At 40.8% G+C, this 19,202-nt stretch overlaps 1 protein-coding gene across 6 annotated transcripts in view; it reads right to left on the bottom strand.

Moving 5' to 3' along the window:
• The window catches only part of TBC1D14 (TBC1 domain family member 14), a 122,496-nt gene that overhangs the window by 58,410 nt on the left and 44,884 nt on the right, over nt 1-19,202 (bottom strand). For all 6 annotated transcript variants that reach the window (XM_048848944.2, XM_048848945.2, XM_048848942.2 and 3 more), the window contains one exon: nt 15,447-15,561. In XM_048848944.2, coding sequence (XP_048704901.1) covers nt 15,447-15,561 — 115 coding nt within the window. The remainder of the gene's footprint in view (nt 1-15,446; nt 15,562-19,202) is intronic.

Genomic DNA, 19,202 nt, shown 5'->3' with positions numbered 1-19,202 from the left:
GCTTAGCACTATACAACATTGAGGTTGCCCATCCAAATACATAACAATATAGTCTTTAATTACACAATCCCATGCTATTTTTTCCACAATATACCTTCCACATTCAGAATACAGGATGGATGCACAAGGAAGCAGAATTAAGGTTACAGAGGCAACTGTAAACTTGGCATTTCCTAAATTTTGAATGTTTGACTTTACAATCATATCATCATCTCACTGTGCACCCCATTTAATCTCAGTGCATCCATCTGATGTCTCTTGTCTTATACTTAAGTTTGTAAGCTGTTTGGGGCAGGAAACAGCCTTTTTGTTCTATATTTGTACAGCACCTAGCACAATGGAGTCCTGGTCGTTGACTAGGGCTCCTTGGCACTATGGTAATACAAATAACTATTAACTTTCTTGTAATGTAGTTTTTTGTATGTCATAAGGATAGAGTGATCAGAAAGAACAATATTTCAAGTGTCTACTATAAAACAGTGGACCAAAAAAGAACAAACAAACAGAAAGCACATAGGTCATCTATTCAAGAAGACTGTTTAAAGTCCGACCTTTCAATTTTGTTTTGTTTTGAAACAAGATGTACAGGAGCAAAACCAAAAGCTATTCTCAGAACTGCAAATAACGCTGATATTATTGAAAAACTAGTTAGGATGAAGTCTATAACTCTTCACAGATTCTGCTTATAAACAAGACCACTGTTACGGCTAATTAACTGAAGAGCTAATAGAAGTTATTGAAAATGATAAAAGGAAAACAATAGGATGCAAACTATTTAAGTTGATAAGGAACACTAACTAGCATGAAGTGGCCAGCTAATCAACAAACCAAACCAAAGAGCAACAAGGCTCAACACTACACAAAGCATCAACCATCATGGCAGGATTAATGACAGTATACTTAGAACAACAAGAACTATTTCCTAGACTAAATAAAATTCAAGGCTGATAACTAGAGCTCTCTGGAAGATTATATTTCCATTTCCCGGCATGTTTTTGTCTTGCACTGGAATGAAAACAAAAACTTTCAAAATGGTTTCAGAAAACAACTGTGGCTTCTAACATGTATTTCCCAAACTGAATGATGACTCTCTGGGAAAGGCACGAAAAGAATTGGAGGCAACTGAAGCAGACTTATCAAATGACCTTCTAGAAGAACTTGTGGCAGTAAAATGTATTTTCAACACTGATTAAGTAAAAACTCCACAGAAGATTCTGAACTTTATCTCAAAGAACAAACTTCACTTAGTATTTCCCAACACTTAAATAGTATATCATGCTTCACAGATTCTAAGGCCAAAAGGGACTACTGATCATCTCCTCTTACCTCCTGTTATACCTGGGTGGATTCTGCGCCAAAAGATTAAAAATTCTGCAAATTTTATTTGTCAAAATAATGCAATATAAATCACACCAGTTTCAATTGTTTTGGTAAGTTATTTAAACTACAATACAGAAAAAAAAATCACAACTAGTCAGCATTTCCTAAATACATGAAAGTTATGTTACAAATACTTGGTAACTAATACCCTGCATTCCAGTTATAATCCTGGATTTTCATTTAAATTACTTTACAGAACACCAAATGAAAAAAAGAAAAGTAGAATGTCATTTTAAATTGCTCAGACTTTCACACAAAGTCATACAGTTTTACTAATCATTGTCCTGGACCTAGCTAGGTACTTTGGGAAGTGCTTGGTTCGGATTGTCCTGACATTTTATTGACTGCTTGGTAAATGTTTTATTTGCCCTCAAAAGTTTTGTTGGTTTTTTTTTTAAATGGGTAAGTAAAAATCTAACCCCATTGTGCCACTTTGGCACAGGAAAAAAGTGAGTAAGCGCATAGATCTTCTTAGCTGATTCCCTTACTGTCATTTATAAGGTTTTACATCACTCTGGCTGTAGGGGCCTTCAAACTTCCCCCAGAAACATAAAAACCTGTAGAACTGACTGAGAATGGGAACAGTTAACTAACAGTAGAATAATTAACAGTGTTACTATGCAGACAGGTTGCTACATTTCTGCCTCAGAGAATGGGATCAATTAACCAGCACCATTAACAAAATGTGGTGTTTTTAACTTAACATTTTTCAGTAACATAGTACTAATATTTAATTAAGTGTTTTTTCAATTCTCAAGAAGTAACATTTTACTAGGCAGGCAGGCTGCTACACTTCTGCCTCGGGGACAGAGCCTTCGTCCTGCATAACAAAAAGACCTACCCTCCTCCACACCTCCAGAGCCACAGTATCAAGAGAGAGGGACAGAGTCTCTCTGGCTTGTGGCTAACACCGCCACCCGACAGCGATCAACGTCTCTCCCACAGGCACGCGGACCAAGCCTCCTCCCCACCCTCCCACACAGCGATTCACGTTTCTGAAGCTGCTCCAGGCACACTGGAACAGATGAGGTGTCTGGGAAGAGACTTGTGTCCCCCCCGCAGATTTCTTTTGTGTTTTTCTATGCGGGGAGCACAGAAATATGTGGGTCATACGAATTCTGTGTCTCTGCATCGGTGCAGAATTCTTTCAGTACCACCTCCTGTATAGCACAAGCCACAGAACTTCCCAACAATACTTCCTAGAGCAGGGGTGGCCAATCTGTGGCTCCAGAGCCACATGCGGCTGTTCAGAAGTTACTATGCAGCTCCTTGTAGAGGCACCGACTCCAGGGCTGGAGCTAATGTACCAACTTTCCAGTGTGCTGGGGGGTGCTCACTGCTTAACCCTTGGCTCTGCCACAGGTTCTGCCCCCACCCCACCCCTTCCCGTGCCCTCCCCTGGGCCTGCCATGCTTCGCTCCTCCCCCTCCTCCACAGAGCCTCCTGCACACCACAAAACAGATGATTGGGAGGTGTGGGAAGGGAGGGGGAGGCGCTGATCAGCAGGGCTGCCAGTGGGTGGGAGGTGCTGGGAGCAGGGTGCTGACATATTACTGTGGCTCTTTGGCAATGTACATTGGTAAATTCTGGCTCCTTCTCAGGCTCAGGTTGGCCACCCCTGTCCTAGAGCATATTTTTTATAAGAACATCCAATCTTGATTTAAGAATGGGATGGAGAATCACCCATGATGGAGAATCCACCATGACTCTTAGTATTTTGTTCTAATGGTAAATTACTCATTGTTTTTACACCTTATTTCCAGTCTGAATTTGTCTAGCTTCAACTTCCAGCAACTGATATTACATCCTCCTTTGCTAGATTGAAATATTTGTTCCCAATGTAGGTATTTACAGACTAGTCAAGTCATCCCTTATCTCCTCTTTGTTAAACTAAATAGACTGAGCTCTTTGAGTATCACTATAAGGCAGTGGTTCATAACCAGGGTACATGTATTGATGGGGGTATGCAGAGGTGTTCTGAGGGGTACAGCAACTCCTCTAGATCGATGTTTTTCAACTTGGGGGTCACGGGATTGGTTTTGGGGGTTGCAAGTGCAGGGCCAGTGTTAGGGGGTGGCAAGAAGGGCCACTGCCTGGGACCGCATGTCACAGGGGGCCCCCATGAAACTAAATTACATGCTTCAGCCTCAGGCAGTTGGGATTGGGCTTGAACCCTGGGTGGCGAGGCTTAAGCTTCACACTCCTGAAAGGGGTACAGTAACCTGGAAAGAGTGAAAACCACTGTTATAAGCCATGCTTTCTAATCCTTTAATCTTTCTCATGGCTCTTCTCTGAACCCTCTCCAATTTATCAACATTCTTCTTGAACTGTAGGCACCAGAAGTAGACACAGAACTCTAGAAGCAGTCACACCAGTACCAAATACCTAGGTTAAAAAAAAAAAAACTCTACTCCTACTCAAGATTCCCCTGTTTATGCATCCCAGGACTGCATTTGCTCTTTTGGCCAGAGCATTACACTGGGTGCTTATGTTCAGCTAGTTATCAACCACCACCCCCAAAACTTTTTCAGAGTCACTTCTTCCCAAGAAAGAGTTCCCCATCTTCTAAATATGACCTACATTCTTTGTTTCCAGATGTATACACTTACATTTAGCCATATTAAAGTACATATTGTTTGTTTGTGCCCAGTTTACCAACCGATCTAAACCGTGCTGAATCAGTGACCTGTCCTTTGCATTAGTTACCCCTCCCCCAAATTTTTGCATCATCTGCAAATTTTTATCAGTGATGATTTTATGTTTCCTTCCAGGTTGCTGATAAAGATATTAAATAGCATAGGGCCAAGAACGCCCCATTGAAAACAGACCTGCTCGATGATAATTCCCCATTTACAGTTGCATTTTGAGACCTATCAATTAGCCAGTATTAATAAACTTAATATGGGTCACATTAAAAAAAGTTAGAAGATACAATTAATCCAAGAGTCATGCAGCACCAAGTTAAACACCTTATAGAAGTCTAACTACATTATGTCAACACTATTACCTTTATCAACCAAATCTATAATTTCATCTAAAAAAAGAGTTTGACAGGATCTATTTTCCATAAACCTTCATTGACTTGTATCAATTACCTACATTTAATTATTTTGTTAATTTAGTCCTTTATCAGTCACTCTATTATCTTGCCCAGGATCAACATCATGCTGAGAGGCCTGTAATGACCCAGGTCACCCCATTTACCCTCTTTAAAACTTGCCACAACATTAGCTTTTCTTCCCATCTTCTGGATCTTCCAAGACTTATTGAAAAATCAACATTAACGGTCCAGCGAGCTCCTGATCCAGTCCTTTTAAAGCTCTTGGATGCAAATGTGACATTACCCAGGGTACAATCTGGACAGATGGACAGCTGTGCCCCCTCAATTCTCCAGCCTGGGGTACCTTTTACCCAGCTTCACTGTGAGTTACCACTCCTGGTCTGCTCTCACACAGCCTCCATCATCATGTACTGAGTACCCCATCATATAAATTACTCCCAGCTATATTCTATGAGTGCTATAGCCAGCTTCTCACGAATTACAGTGCAAGGCAACACCAGCAAACTCCTAATCCCAGACCTTCCCCAGAAATGGGCATCCTGTACTGCCCAGCACCCTCCTGGACAATACAAGCTCATATAAAGTTTGTCAGTTAATTAAAATGAGATGCACAAATCCTGTTATCTCAAATGGTGTTACCCAAACACTTCAACCCAAACACACTGGTTTAGATATAATAAAACAAGTTTATTAAATACAGAAAGATTTTAAATTATTACAAATTATGAGGCATTAAAGTAAGAATTGGTTACAAGAACATAAAAAATGTAAAAAAATATAACATACTTAAACTAAATGAATTCAAAGGGCCTCTCACATCATATGCTACAGCAGTCTTATGGTTCAAAGCTGTCTCTTTACTTCAGGTTTTCAGGCTGCCGTGGATAGAGAGAAAGAGAGGAATATTTTGGGGCAACGGTTCCCCTCCCTTCCTTTTCCCTTTGAAAACAATCTCCAGCTGGGGTTCCGGAGAAAGTCTGTAGGGATGGGCATCTCCAGCTGTTTCTTTGCCAAGATTAAAATTTCTTGCTCACACCCTTTTTGCTGCCAAAGAACGGCCACATAACCAGATTATAGTCAGTGCTTAATTCACACCAGGGCTAAATCCCATCACCTCTAGGCTTGGCAGCTCATAGCCCTGGCACCTCTGGGTTTGCCGCATCAGTTATGAATGTAAAAAAAGAACCCTGAGCCCCAGCACCTCTTTCATGACAAATTAAGCCCTGGTGAACATCCATTTGATTTCAGCAGCACTGGGCTGAGGAATCAGTTTGCTTTTTGTCTCCGAGGAAGTGGTTTGTGGCTGCTTTTCTAAGCTGGGATCCAAAGGTTGGATCCAGTTACAGACTGGTGACCACCCACAATTTTTTTTTTTTTTTGAAACTCCTTATTGTACTTAACGCTGCTGGCCATAGATGCAACAGGTGTCTCATCCAGTACAGTTTATTTCCCCTTATGCTATGGGAATAAACTGTAGTGGGATAAGCATCTTTATAATCACTGTAACTGCATCCATCCTCTGAGGGCTGTACCACTTGAGCTATAATAGTAGAGTTACAGCAGTACAGTTGCCGAGTGTAAAAAAAGGCCCAAAAGAACCTGAACTTTACAGCTTTTTTTTTTTTTTTTTGGACAGAGAGCATGTGACAACGCAAGCACCAATAAAGTTTACGACCCATTCCTTTCTTTCCAATGCTATATTTTTCATTCCCTTTGTTAATGTTACTTTCACATACAGACAGAAACCTAGAAAGCTCAGATTTCTCAGGAGATAAGGGAGATTCTGTTAACTCAACTATACATTATTAATCAGCCATACACTTCTTGGTATTGGATTCTTATAAGACCATTTGTAACTTTAGCAAACCCTTTGTAATTCGCCTTTAACTCTTTAGTAAAAGAGGAGTTTGCAATCTAATTACATACGCAGTTCTCAGTATTGGGGCTCCTCTGCTCCTTCTTTTAGGGTTTAAGTGTTACCAAAAACCTGCAAGAATCTTCTGCACTAGATAAGTTCCACCCTGGGTAATTATGTGCACCTGAGTGGTTGAAGACACTTGCCAGTATTTCTACTCTCTTTCTATGAAACCCCCTATTGTCATGCTCTTGCTCAAAATCCAGAAAGAAAATGGATGTGCATGCTGGGGAGATAATTTACACTGAATGTAAGGGACCCAAATCTCTGCATATTCAAGAGGTGTTTGTTCACTCCATATTATAATAATATGGTACCACAAACACTACACTTACAGCCATATGCTGGGCTCCCAACTCATTCACAAGGCCTTCTAAAAAGTTTTCCTTTAGACCAACTTCCACTCTTGGTTTCAACCCTAAACTGATTTATGGCAGAAGGATTAAGGAAGATACTTAAAAAAAATCCTTTTGTTTATTTAGGGGGGGAGTTACAGAAGAATTATAAGAAGGCATTTATATTACCTCTCAGGGCATGGCTAAAATCTGTCTTCTCTCAATATACACCACTCTCCTCTGAGTAATAACTTATTGCCTAGGACCTTGGCTAGTTACAGCTGAGGCTCTGCAGCCCGAGAATACAAAACAAACCAGCTGATTCATACGATCACACCCTTACAACATATCACTTCCTGATAAAGAAATGGCTTTAAGAATGTACAAGATTATGCAGATACAATTAACACAGGACCACTTCAAATGGGTTTATGAACAGACCCTAAAAAAAGAGCTCTCTGTGTAAGCTCAAAAGCTTGTCTCCTTCACCAACAGAAGTTGGTCCAATAAAAGGCATCACTTCGCTCACCTTGTCTTTATGAGCACAAGACACATACAATTCTGTTCTCTCCCACCCTACAGAGTTTATATTCAGGGAGTTCTTGGGTGAAATCCTGGCCCCATTAATTTTAATAAAAAGAAAAGGAGTACTTGTGGCACCTTAGAGACTAACCAATTTATTTGAGCATAAGCTTTCGTGAGCTACAGCTCACTTCATTGGATGCATACTGTGGAAAGTGTAGAAGATCTTTCTATACACAAAGCATGAAAAAATACCTCCTCCCACCCCACTCTCCTGCTGGTAATAGCTTATCTAAAGTGATCACTCTCCTTACAATGTGTATGATAATCAAGTCGGGCCATTTCCAGCACAAATCCATGTTCTCTCACACCCCCCCACACACACACACACAAACCCACTCTCCTGTGTGTGTGGGGGGGGGGTGTGAGAAAACCTGGATTTGTGCTGGAAATGGTCCGACTTGATTATCATACACATTGTAAGGAGAATGATCACTTTAGATAAGCTATTACCAGCAGGAGAGTGGGGTGGGAGGAGGTATTTTTTCATGCTTTATGTGTATAGAAAGATCTTCTACACTTTCCACAGTATGCATCCAATGAAGTGAGCTGTAGCTCACGAAAGCTTATGCTCAAATAAATTGGTTAGTCTCTAAGGTGCCACAAAGTACTCCTTTTCTTTTTGCGAATACAGACTAACATGGCTGTTATTCTGAAACCTGTCATTAATTTTAATGGGAGTTTTGCAATTCTCTTCATTGGAACCAGGATTTTACCCATTGTCATTAAATGACTGTCCACTCACTCAGTTAAGTAGTTTGGCTATTTCACAACTTTTGACACGTAGGTAACCGACAACTTGTTTAGCTGGTTTTGATCTAACAGGCCTTTTGAAGGTAATTAGTATTAAAAACTGATCAAACAGGTCTGTGTTTTACATACACTGACAGCTCGTCTACACAAAATTACACCAGTTTTATTCAACTGTTTATCTAATTTCATTTTTAAACCAGCGCAAAATCCCTGTGTGAACACCCAGCTATAGTGGGTATATATGTTTATCAGCTAATGAGCGGGCTCTATCAGATGTCAAATTCATGAATTGTAATTGGTTTTTCATGCTGACTGATTAGGATAATAATACAAAACAAAAAATAAAATCAGAGGGGAGAGAGGTGGGAACCCTAAGAAAGCTCTCTCAATTTCAGAGTTTAAAGATTTGTTTCCCTCACCCTACCCCCTTACCCCCTCCCCCCAAAACCCCCCTCAGTTTTATACTGAAACATCTCCTAAAATTACACTGTCACAGTTGAGCGAAACAGCACCTGTATTTCCCGTCCATGGGCACTCACTTTTAGGCTCCTGGCTCCACAGCCACCACCTCTGTTGGGCGGAGACCCACATTTCTCCCCCTCCTGACTGGAGTTTTTACAGGCTGCAAAGTTCACCACCTATACTAAGAGTTCCCCAGCAAGACAGACTGCCCAAACAGGCCTCTCTGCACTCTGCTTTCTCCTCATAGGCTATGAACAGTTCTAATTGCCCACAGTTATGAGTTACCACACAGCTCTTTCTAAAAGAACATTTATTCTTAAGGTGAAAGCATTACAGAGAAAACATCAGTCTTATGGGGCCTCAGCAGGTCCAAGGATTGGGGCCCCCACTGGACAGAAGGCCCTGTTTGTGTGATCAGAAAGAAGGCTCAGAGTCAGTTTAAAGTCAGACTATTTATCCAAAAGTCATCTTTGTCTGTTGACTCTGGAGAATACAGTTTGAACTAGTCTATATGACTCTTTTCTCTGCAGGTGTTACAGCCTAAGTGAATTTGCCTAATCACCCCCTACTGTTCTTACTTCCATGAGGAGGTGACTATGCTCCCCAGGGACTATATACTATCCTTGGTCCACAGTGATATATAAGCTTGCCATATCAGCCACATAATTCTTGCACATTTCTTTCAGTCCCAAATGAGTGATGGAAGGAAAAAAATATTAAGTGCTTAATAAATTAGGGTAACTGAAAACTCTAAAGATTTTTTAAAGTTCTGGTTGCCCCCTTCAAAACTGAACTGGTCTAGCAAATTCTAATAGTTACATCTAGTTGGGGGGGGGGGGGGGAAGAGAACAACTTTGTCTTGTACCCATGTGGTAGAAGAACCAGAAGAGTGAATCATGAATAGGCCAGTGACTTCACCCTTTGAGTCTAGTCAAAATACATGACTAGTCACAGGGCTCCACTTAGCTGTCCTGGTACAGTATTCCCAGAAAAGATTGCTGTCTGGGCCAAAGCAAGAGCAGTGACTTGAGCAAATGTTTGATGTATCAGCCATTTTGACCTGCTCACAATGCTGAAGAGAATCCTGGCAGGAAAATCCAATCAGATTGGATTTCCCAATATCTAGGAGGTGTGGAGATATAGTACTGCACATCTTATTATTCCCTAATATCAGGCTGTCCTATTGGGCTTTTATAAATACAAGGAAAGTTCTAAAATCTAAACAATTTACTCATTGACATGACAGTTTGTGGAAGGAAGAAAGAAAGAATCAGCATTGAGTAAAATTGAGGAGAACTGGATAGCTTAGGGGATGGGTAATGGGATACAGAACATGTCTTCTGTAGGATGTCAGGTAGAATTAATTCAGGCAACTCATGTCAGGATTTGTTGACAGGACTGCTGCTCAGGAGCCTGTATGAAGTAAGTTTGTGGACTCAGTCCCACTCCAAGCAGGCAAGTAGGTGTTCTGCATCATTAAAGCAATCACCAGAACTGGCAGATTTTGGGGATTACTGATGCAGATAGTTAATGTTTCCCTACAAGCAAGCAAGATGCAAGCCAACTTTAAAACAGGCAGTGGAAAGGCCCCTGCTCAAAAAGCCGTCTCCGTTTTAATTATCTCATCAATATCCAACCAGTCTCTAGCTTTTTGAACAGTGGAAAGCTAAGAGGTGGTGGTGCCAGAGCAGTTACATATGCATTTTGACCTCATTCACCTGCAAGTGTGGTTTTAAACATGGATTTGTAACAGAAATTCCCATAAGTCACGGGTAATTACTTTCTCCTCATAACTAGGGTAATGTGTCCATCTGATTGTTAGCTCTATCAGGGGCTTGAGATTTCATAAACTGAGAGGTTTTAGCAGGACTTCGTGTAAAAGGATAGGAAGGCCCTTCAATGGTCTTATTCCTTTCATTCACATTACAAAAGGTAACAAGTTCTTTGCCTGCTCTCCTGTGGGATTCTAAAGGGATCTCTCATCACCACTCCCATTCAATGTGCAAAGGGGAGGAGATAGCGTCTTTCTGGTCTGCAATGTCACCAGTTGATGGGTGACATTCAAAGGCACATCCCCCTTTAGTTGCTGTGCTCTCAGTACCTGGAAGACATGGTGCCAATTAGGAGAAAGCTAACTTGATTCAACCTCAAGCTGGAACGAATGCCATAAAATGGAGAACAACCTGAACAGCTGGCAATGGAAGTTTTATTTAACCTTTGCTGATATAGTCACTGGACTATTAGATCTACTGCTGATTCTAGATGCCAAGATTATAGCTATGGCATGCAGAGCCTTTTACTCTTCTCCTACCCTTTCTATAATCTTATGGTGGAAAAAGCAATGAGTTATGTGCACTAGTGTTTGTGGGCTTTGTACAAATAATGAATCTAGAGACGGATATTAGGGTATGCAGCCTTAAGTGGTCTGGGATACAGGTATCTCAGAGATGGCTTCCCTGCCTATGGTGCACCTGCTGGGCTGTTTTTGTCATGTGCTCTGGAGGTTAAACACTATAGGATTCTTGTCTTGTGCTCCCAATGAAACATCAATGGTCTCAAGCTTGATCCCTCAAGTAGTCTCCCAGAACTAGGGTTTGGAGAGCTTCAGGTTGGAATGCAATACCAGGCTATTTGGTCAGACTTCAGAACTTACCTTTTACTGGTATACTACTAGTAGTAAGGTACAGGAATTCCAGAATTACAATTTTTGCAGTGGCAAAGAGTCCTGTGGCACCTTATAGACTAACAGACGTATTTGGAGCATAAGCTTTCGTGTGTGAATATCCACTTTGTCGGATGCAAGTCTCAATTCGTCGGATAGTCACAATAAGAAATTTAAGTAAATACCTCTTGACCCCTCAAGTAGAAACATGCCACATATTATGCTCTAATGTTACAGGCCTAGACTTGAAGTTCTCTCTTTCTGGGCCTGATCTGCACCCAGATTTTGCACAGACGTTCTTGGAAAAGAACCTTATGTAACAACTTCTTTATTCAAGACCAGTAAAAGGTAAGTTTAATACTTTCCTTTCCTCTGAAACAATGGAACACAGACATTTTTCATGAACAGACAGCATTCAAAAAACATGACCATCACTTCTAATTTGAGAGACACAAGGTGGGTGAAGAAATGTTCTTTTATTTGACCAACTTCTGTTGGTGAGAGACACAAACTTTCAAGCTTACACAGAGCTCTTCTTCAGGTCCAGTAAAAGATATTACCTCACCCAACATGTCTCTCTAATACCCTGGGATCAATAGAGCTACACCAATACTGCATATTTCTAATTTTAGGAATGTTTAATAGCACAAACTATTAATAAAGTTGCCTGGCACTTCCCATTGTAATACCCTGCTTTCTGTTTATAACTCTTCCAAACTTTAACCAATTGGGCTGAAATTTTCCATTTCAGGTACTGCCTTAGGCTAAACATTTTTGGAAAGTTTCAGACAAAATAGTTCAGCTGTTTCTGAGAGCAAGGTAATGAGAAGTACATTGTTTTGCAATGTCAAATTATATATTTTTTGCTGGTGAGCCTGTTTCTCCAGCGCACTCTCTGATCCCACTGCTGATGCCCAAGCAGCATGAAGGAGGAAGTCGCAATACAAGGGGGGAAAAAAAGAGCCAGACTGGGGGAAAGCGAAAGGAGTAGATTAACCAAGCTCTTATCCCAGACTGGGACAGAAGGGGGTGGGAAAGAGAAACTGATTAGAACTGGAGGGAGGGATCCCACCCTGCTGATGTAGGTGTCAATGACAAATTTCTGTTTTTCAGTTTTCTTTTTATAAAAACCTAAAAAGCTGCACACAAACTAGATTAAAAATAGTATGTAATCATGTAATTAAGGACTATGATAATATATACATGCAGAAAAATGGGTGAATTAAGTGAACAATGGTAACTTTTGAGTGCTTGATTTTGCAACCTTAATAAAGTTATTTTAAGGTAGTTTTTTTGAGTAGAATAAAAAAGTTTACAACTGATAAAATATATTAAAGACTGAATGAGACACTACATTAGCAGCATTCACGAAGCTCTTACTGTATTCACTGAAACATCTATCCTAGTAAACAATTATTCTAGATTAAGTCTTCATAGGACAGACTTAGGGTATGTCTACACTTGCAGAGTTTTTGTGCTATAAGTTTCACAGGTGAAAAGGAACTGGTGAAAGAAAAGTGAGCATGCAAACCAGTGCTCAATTCCTCAGACGTCAGAGTGTTTACACTACCAGCACTTCCATCACAGAGGAGAGCAGCGCTGTAGGTCATCTATCCCACAGTGCAGCTCTCTCAATAGGTCTTGTGGGAAGGGGGGGGTTGAGCAGAAGGCATTCTGGGTCCCTGCTCAGTGCCTTGTGATGCACTGCTTCATATCCCAGAAGCCCCATTACTTGTTTCTTTTGTGGCATTTAAACAAAACAAAACAAAAACAAAACAAACCCTGCTGTCTGGCTGCTTTCCCTGCCACATCTCCAAGCAAAGGGAAAGGGAGTTTCCAACTTCCCAGCGCTTATAGGGCGAGGGGCGGGCGGATGTCTGTTTACCTGGCATCAGAGCAGTGGAGATGCTGGCCAGAGTGGTCACTTTTGGAACTGTGGGATATCCTCCGGAGGCCAAAAGTTGTTTGCATAGGTAGAATGGGTCTTCGCTTTTACAACAATGCAAATAGAACAGGGGAAAGAACTGTATGCCTCTCGTGAAGATGGTTTTCTTTTTGCAGTGAAACGTCTGAGTTTCACCGCGAAAAGTCATTAACCAGTGTAGACGCTCCCATGATTTTAGCGCAAAAAAGGGACATTTTGCGCTTTAAATGGCAAGTGTAAACATAGCCTTACATCACAACATACAAATGACTGAAATTAAAATCATTCATTCCTCTCTACCAGCAGAGCAGCTATGTTATTTCTCATGGTCCCAACTTCTCTCTCTCTAGGAAGTGCGGTGGCTGAGTGGCTAAGGAGCTTGACTACAATCCTGAAGATCGAGACTTGCTCAATCTCATACTGAAAGGTTACTTCTTGTTCACCCAGCTGTAAAAGGGGTACCTGATTCATTGGATTAGGGCAGTCAAAGGCTGCCTTAGGTCAGACCTGATGCTCTCCACTTTACTCCCTTCTGTACCATTTGGCTATGAAATGGATGTGCCTTAGCCACCTCAGCCCGATGAGCCATTGACTCAGGGGAACTTTGACACAGCCTTTCCACAGTTTGAACAGAGTCAGCTACTCTTCTGCTCTTTCAAGTATGAACTATGGTATCTAAAGTTTCAGAATTTCCACATTTTGAAAATTAGTTTCAGGAAAGAAGCAAATGAAACTTATTAACAGATAACTTTCTGAAAACATTTCTATTTGTACTTGAGAGCAATTAGGGAAGACTGTTTAAACACTTATGGTTCAGCCAGAAACTCAACTGGATAGTGTGGGCGAGTGTGATTAAAGCCTTTTGAGAAAGATACTGCATATCTTCCTAAATGACCGTCTACCCTTTTCTAAGGAATCCCACTATAAGATTTAACAACTGTAGTATTCTAGGAATACTGAATAGCTAAGGGTACCGGTAAGTTCAGTTCTTATTGAAGAGACAAAGTACAGAACAGCAAACAACTGACATCACAGGGAACAGTCACATTCTGCCATAGGGCCTAATAAAACTCCAGAAGTCAATGGTGGTAAGTAAGTGTTTGCATCAAGAGTTAGACGCACAGATGGCCATTTGAAAAGCATCACTTCAGTAATTTTAGAAGGAATACTTCAGGGCAGAACTTGAAAATCCTCTTACCAAATATAAAAGTGTCAAGCTCTTTCCAGTAAGTGGGGTGGAAGAATTTAAGCAAATTTCTGAATAATTTAACACTACATTAAGAGTCAAATTTCTAGCTATTCTAGTTGCAAAGATGTTGTTTCACATGACAACCAAGGGCTTGTATACACAAAAAAGTTGTTAATCTCTAATTATACCAGCATAGTGAAAGCCCCGTTAGCATGGGCGCATTTACACTAATGTAAGTGCACTTACACCAATATATCTTATTCCCATACAAAGAGACCAATAAAATATCCCAGCATAAGGCATCTTTATATTGCTATAACTGCATCCACACTAGGGGTTATACTGATATATCAGTTAAAAAAGGTGTCATACGCCTGACTGTTATCAGTACAAAAAACTGTGTACCAAATAAGTACCACTCAGTGATACTCTTTCCCATCCCCCAGCTCCTTCATGTTGTAACTACAGTTACACAGTTTAATCTATCCAGAACCTTTCAGGCAGCCCTTTTCAGGTTTGGCTGTTAAATTCTTGTCATAATCTTGCAGGATGAACACATCTACATTTGAGATTAAAAAGTCTAGCACAGACAAACCCTTTGAAGTTAATTATATTGAGTTAGCTAATTTCATCTATGACACCTTTAAATCAAATGCACACTTTAAAACACTAGCATTGGTAATCCACCTCCCCAAGAGGCGGTAGCTAGGACAATGGGAGAATTCTCCCTTCAACCTAGCATTATCTACACTGGGGGTGAGATTGGTTTAACTGCGTCACTTGTGGGCGTGGATTTTTCACGCCTTGAGTGACAGTTATACCAATTGAATTTCCTAGGGTAGACCAGGTCCTAGTTTAGGCAAGTGTCCAACCCTTCCAGCAGGATAATAAAGATGTTAAACTGTATTGAGACAAAGTGCTAAATTTATTACTATTTTTAAAAATGGCATTCAGACTAGCTACCTGGATTTTTAAAAAAATATAATTAAAAGTAAGGACATTCTGGGGGTGAGAGGTTGTTTGTCCCACCCCACCACCCAAAATTTCATTTGCAATTTTGTTTGTTTGAAGGGCTAAATATGCTTCAGAGACATGGACATAAATCATACAACTTAACCAGACTAAATGTGCAACAGTAATCCTAAATCAAAGAAAACCGCAAAAATAAAGGATAAGCAAATACCTTCTGTATTCTCTTTGGATCTTTCTGTGAATTCTCTCTCAGAGGTACTTTTCCAAATAACTTCCAGCCCAAATCATTTTGTTTGTCCAGTCTTGTGTTTCTAGTAAACAAATTCCTATAGAAAGAAAGATTCATAAGGATTCAAAGGAATTTAACATTAACCAGGAAGGTAGTTAATTTGCACATTTTTAAAATTCAAACGGTACGTACTGCACTGTCCTGTGTAGTACCAGTTGTACCTTCAGAGGGACAGTGACTTCAAGGCAGGGATTCCCTTTTTGGGTAGCACCCCATACAAGCTAAGTACTGAAAGTTATCTCCAACTTTATGTCTTACCTACTAGAAATTCTTACCTAATCAAGTTCCTAAAAATATCTTCCATTATTGACAAAATAATGTATACACCAGGGGTAGGCAACCTATGGCACGCGTGCCAAAGGCAGCAGGCAAGCTGATTTTCAGTGGCACTCACACTGCCTAGGTCCTGGCCACGAGTCCGGGGAGGGTGGGGGGGAGGGCGGAGGCTCTGTATTTTAAATTTAAATTTTAAATGAAGCTTCTTAAACATTTTAAAAACCTTCTTTACTTTATGTACAACAATAGTTCAGTTGTATATTATAGACTTACAGAAACAGACCGTCTAAAAACGTTAAAATGTATGACTGGCACGTGAAACCTTAAATTAGAGTGAATAAATGAAGATTCAGCACACTACTTCTGAAAGGCTGCCGACCCCCGGTATACACAGTGTCCGCATGAGACTATTTCTCTCTCAGATGTCCCACTGTTGCAGCTCGAAAGGGCCTAGTGATAGCAGAAGTGCTAGTATACACAAGTCTCAAGGAAGAATGACAGGCTTTCCAGTAACATGTCATTTAACCCTGCTTACAGCAAGTTTACACAAAACGTCAGCAGCTACCAGGACACTGGGCTCCACTGGGACTGCACTGACAGCAGTAAGCATGGGAAAGTCTAGGGAAACTGTACTTGTGTATATAAGGCCTTCAATATGGAAGTGACATTATCAAGACTTATTATAGACAATATCTGAAATGCCCTCCTTTGGTTTCATCTACAAGTGTTGGTTGAAATTTTCCCACCTGTTGCCATCACAAGTTCAGGTCACCTGGTGGTAACGAACAATGGGAGTGTTAGTTTAGAAAAGATACCACTGGCCATCAGCCTTTGTATGCAGTTTTGTATAGACCTTCTCTGAGCAGGATTAGATGATCCTGTGTTTACAGTATCAGCTGCTCCCTTCTTTCACTCATGCTCCCAACATTGTTACCATTGGTGGCGCTAATTGGTGGTAGCAACAAGTGGCACTTGAAGCAAAAATATCCTAGTACAGTGACAACAGTAGTCTTAAAGGAAATCTGATAAACAGCTCATGCATTTGGCTAAGAGGACATGAAAACAGAGTCAATTACTCCAGATGCCTTGAAACAAAAACCCATACACAAATGAGAAGAAACTCAAATACAAAAATCTCCTGTGCCCTCCATATAAGTATTACAAAACTAGGATTTTAAAATTTATATTTAAGGGAAAATGTTCACTCTTCCCTGCAGCTGGTTAACTCGTTTTGCCTGATGCAGCTGCAATGGAATGTATTCTAGAGTACTGCAGTGTTTAAGGCACCCCTTCTATTTAATTTATGACTGATAAGCTTTTTAGTAACCTAACCAGCTCAACATCTCCAAGTGCTTTGTTCTCATAAGACAAATATTATTGCAATTATGGAAACTGTTATACAGTTGCATACAACCTAAGTCTATGCCCCACTTGGCCTGCTTCAATTAAAAAAACAAAAACACACACCCCCACACAATCTCTCCTTGAAGAGGCCAATAGCAGCTATGAAATGTAGTAATTCTGATGTCTGCTAAATATCTCAAATTAACCAGTTTATATATATGTACTGTCATGGTTCCTTCCCCACTCTGAAATCTAGGGTACAGATGTGGGGACCTGCATGAAAAACCCCCTAAGCTTATTTTTACCAGCTTAGGTTAAAACTTCCCCAAGGTACAAACTATTTTACCTTTTGCCCTTGGACTTTATTGCTGCCACCACCAAGCGTCTAACAAATATATAACAGGGAAAGAGCCCGCTTGGAAAAGTCTTTTTTTCCCCCTCCACCCCAAATCCTCCCAAACCCTACACCCCCTTTCCTGGGGAAGGCTTGATAAAAATCCTCACCAATTTGCATAGGTGAACACAGACCCAAACCTTTGGATCTTAAGAACAATGAAAAAGCAATCAGGTTCTTAAAAGAAGAATTTTAATTGAAGAAAAAGTAAAAGAATCACCTCTGTAAAATCAGGATGGTAAATACCTTACAGGGTAATCAGATTCAAAACACAGAGAATCCCTCTAGGCAAAACCTTAAGTTACAAAAAGACAAAATCAGGAATATACATTCCATTCAGCATAACTTATTTGGTCAGCCATTTAAACAAAACAGACTAACGCATATCTAACTAGATTGCTTATTAATCCTTTACAGGAGTTCTGACCTGCATTCCTGCTCTGGTCCTGGCAAAGACAGACAGACAGACAGACAGCGAGAGCCTTTGTTTCTCCCCCCCTCCAGCTTTGAAAGTATCTTGTCTCCTCATTGGTCATTTTGGTCAGGTGCCAGCGAGGTTATCCTAGCTTCTTAACCCTTTACAGGTGAAAGGGTTTTTTCCTCTGGCCAGGAGGGATTTAAAGGTGGTTAGCCTTCCCTTTATATTTATGACATGCCCCCCAAATCACACAGATGGGGGGGAACACTGGCTGTCATTTCTTCCTGGAGCTCTAGGAGAAAACAGAGTTAATAAGACACATGTACCTCTAAATATACTACCAAGTATATAAAGACTAACAATATTTTCCACAGCTCAAGGACGATTTTAACCAGTTGATTCTGGGAAACTTTCATGGGAGAGTGCATCAGCCACTTTGTTAGAAGCTCCTCAGATGTGTTGGATGTCGAAATCAAAATCTTGGAGAACTAAACTCCACCGAACACAGTTTGTTATTTCCCAGGGCGGCATGAAGCCACTGTAGCGCAGCATGGTCGGTTTGCAGGTGGAAATGCCGCCCACAAACGTATGGGCGTAGCTTTTCCAGAGCTTAGACAATAGCGTAACATGCTTTTTCACTTACTGACCAGTTGCTTTCCCTCTCAGCAAGAAGCTGTCTGAGAAACACTACAGGGTGGAATTCTTGATCTGGTCCTTCCTGCATTAAAACTGCTCCCACACCACACTCAGACGCATCTGTGGTTACTAGGAACAGTTTGTCAAAGTCTGGGGCCTTAGTACAGGGTCAGACATGAGTGTCGCTTTAAGCTGGTTAAAGGCCTTTGGACACTCTTCGGTCCACTGAACGGCATTTGGCGGTTTCTTTTTGGTTAGGTCTGTCAGTGGGGCGGTGATTTGGCTGTATTGTGGTACAAATTGCCTGTAATATCCAGCCAAGCCTAAGAAGGATTGGACCTGTTTGTTTGACTTTGGGACAGGCCACTTTTGGATAGCATCCACTTTGGCCTGTAGGGGGCTGATAGTTCCTTGACCCACCTGGTGTCCAAGGTAAGTCAATCTGTTTAGGCCTATTTGACACTTCTTAGCCTTAACAGTTAGTCCTGCTTCCCTTATGCACTCAAAGACTTTTTGTAGATGTTCCAGGTGTTCTGCCCAGGAATCCAAAAATATGGCCACATCGTCAAGGTAGGCGACTGCATATTCTCCTAATCCCGCTAGGAGACCA

The sequence above is a fragment of the Caretta caretta genome, chromosome 4 (assembly GCF_965140235.1).
Source record: "Caretta caretta isolate rCarCar2 chromosome 4, rCarCar1.hap1, whole genome shotgun sequence".
Classification (NCBI taxonomy): Eukaryota; Metazoa; Chordata; order Testudines; family Cheloniidae; genus Caretta; species Caretta caretta.
Note: the sequence above shows the minus strand (reverse complement) of the source record. Positions and strands in the feature narration are given on the sequence as shown.